The 2,111-nt window shown below is 39.9% G+C and overlaps 1 protein-coding gene across 1 annotated transcript in view; it reads left to right on the top strand.

The window, feature by feature from the left end:
• Positions 1-6: 6 nt before the first annotated feature.
• SFPQ (splicing factor proline/glutamine-rich) overlaps positions 7-2,111 on the top strand; it is a gene marked incomplete at its 5' end in the record, with an annotated part of 6,537 nt that continues 4,432 nt past the window's right edge. The window contains 3 exons of the mRNA XM_010080384.1: positions 7-177; positions 272-573; positions 687-782. Of these exons, the coding sequence (XP_010078686.1) occupies positions 7-177; positions 272-573; positions 687-782 (569 nt within the window). The remainder of the gene's footprint in view (positions 178-271; positions 574-686; positions 783-2,111) is intronic.

The raw sequence follows: 2,111 nt of genomic DNA, 5'->3' as shown, positions 1-2,111 counted from the left end.
AACCTCTCTCTTCTGAGGAGACCCGGGGAGAAGACCTATACTCAGCGTTGCCGTTTGTTTGTTGGGAATTTGCCCGCTGATATAACAGACGAAGACTTTAAAAGACTGTTTGCCAAATATGGGGAGCCAGGAGAGGTTTTTATCAACAAAGGGAAAGGCTTTGGATTCATTAAGTTGGTAGGCTTTCATACTGTACGTCCATCTGTTTAATTCTCATTAAAGGGTAATTTACGCCTTGGTTTTCTAAAACTGGATCTTAAACTTTCCTCAGGAATCTAGAGCTCTTGCAGAAATTGCGAAGGCAGAACTGGATGATACCCCCATGAGGGGTCGACAGCTTCGTGTTCGGTTTGCCACACATGCTGCTGCTCTTTCAGTGCGTAATCTTTCACCCTATGTGTCCAACGAGTTGCTGGAGGAAGCTTTTTCCCAGTTTGGTCCAGTGGAAAGAGCTGTTGTGATTGTAGATGATCGAGGTAGATCAACAGGAAAAGGCATTGTTGAATTTGCATCAAAGCCAGCTGCAAGAAAAGCATTTGAACGGTGTACTGAAGGAGTGTTTTTGTTGACAACGTAAGTGTTTTACTGCTTAGGATTTTTAAATAAATAAATAAAACTGTGAGCTTCTAGTTTTCTAGAATGGGGATTCTTATGGAAAAGTAAAAAATGAGTGTTTTCTTGTTCAGCACTCCTAGGCCAGTTATTGTGGAACCATTGGAACAACTGGATGATGAAGATGGTCTTCCAGAAAAGCTTGCTCAGAAGAATCCGATGTATCAAAAGTAGGCACTATCTTTTATAAAGTATAAAGAGTATATAGATGGTGTACATGGTATTGTCCCAGACTCTGAAGGGAATGGAGTAATTATTGAGGAGTGGGCTTTGAATTTTGAGTAGTACTTTCAGTTCTTGGGGTTTTTTTGGTAGTAGATTGTTTTTAGATAGTGTAATATGCTGATTTGTTTAGAATATTCACTAAGCATTACACAAGCAGTTTTCTACACTGTATCACAGAGAAACAGTGAAGCCTGAAGAGCCCAGTAGCAGGTGATTTTTGGTATGTGTAGAAACTCTTGAAAGTCAGACTTCAACTGTTTGCTCATCCTGTTGTTGAGAACTGTCATCTCACGGCGCATCTCGTGTTGATGATCCCATCGGGAATTTGTGAACTGATGTTTATGGTATGAAATCAGAAGTTAAGTAAAATGTCAACTCATTCCATGGTTAGGAGAAACTAGTTGCCTGTGGATTTACTTTATGAAGCCGACCACTGGGCATAAAAGAGTACCTAAGAGTCTATATGAGTCTTTTCCTAAGCAGCAGTTTTAGGTTAGGATCTGTGTATTAAACCTGTTTGCTGTAGAAATGTTGCGTTTTCCCAGACCACAAAAAGGGAGTGCAGGGGGCAGACCCAGTCTTGTTGGTATGCGAGAATGTTCCACATTACTTGCTTTGATCAAAAACTAAACAGTTTAGAGACAGTGTCTTTGAAAACAGTGTAGATTAGTATAGTGTTCCTGACATGTTAAAATACTTTACATTGCTAATATATGGAAAGCTTTTGAACTTTGCTAGTTTTATTCTGTTAATTACTGACTCCAGTTTCTTTATACAAGAGAATAAGCTGTTGGCCCTCAGGCATTGTGAAAACTATTTAAGTTAGTGAAGGTTATTACTTGCCTTTAACATATAGGGTAAGTTGGCACTGAAAAAATCCATTCTGAGCAGCTGTACCTAACTCAGGCAAAGGCCTGTCTTGTGTGAGAATTTTGCGCCTGGCAGTTGCCAGCAGTGGAGTGTCTAAGAAGGAAATTAAGAACAAGATAAATATGCAGTAGAACTGTAAGTGGGAAGATTTGCTTGGATGTGATAGTGCAGGAGTCTCCATATTGGCTATGGTAGCCATAGAATTTATTTAATGCTGCTTTTTAAAGTCTGTAAAATGTTGTGCTGTTACCAGCGTTCTGACACAACAGGTTTTCTGTCACATAGTTGTGAGGGAGTTTTTGCAGGGCTCCTTTGATGTTCCCTGATAATTCAGCTAGTCTGCTTGTGATCTTTTAGAGCTTCAGTTTCCAGGCTTACCCAGTCTGAATGAGCATCTTCCTTTC

The sequence above is a fragment of the Pterocles gutturalis genome, unplaced genomic scaffold, assembly GCF_000699245.1.
Source record: "Pterocles gutturalis isolate BGI_N339 unplaced genomic scaffold, ASM69924v1 scaffold14314, whole genome shotgun sequence".
Lineage (NCBI taxonomy): Eukaryota > Metazoa > Chordata > Aves > Pterocliformes > Pteroclidae > Pterocles > Pterocles gutturalis.
Note: the sequence above shows the minus strand (reverse complement) of the source record. Positions and strands in the feature narration are given on the sequence as shown.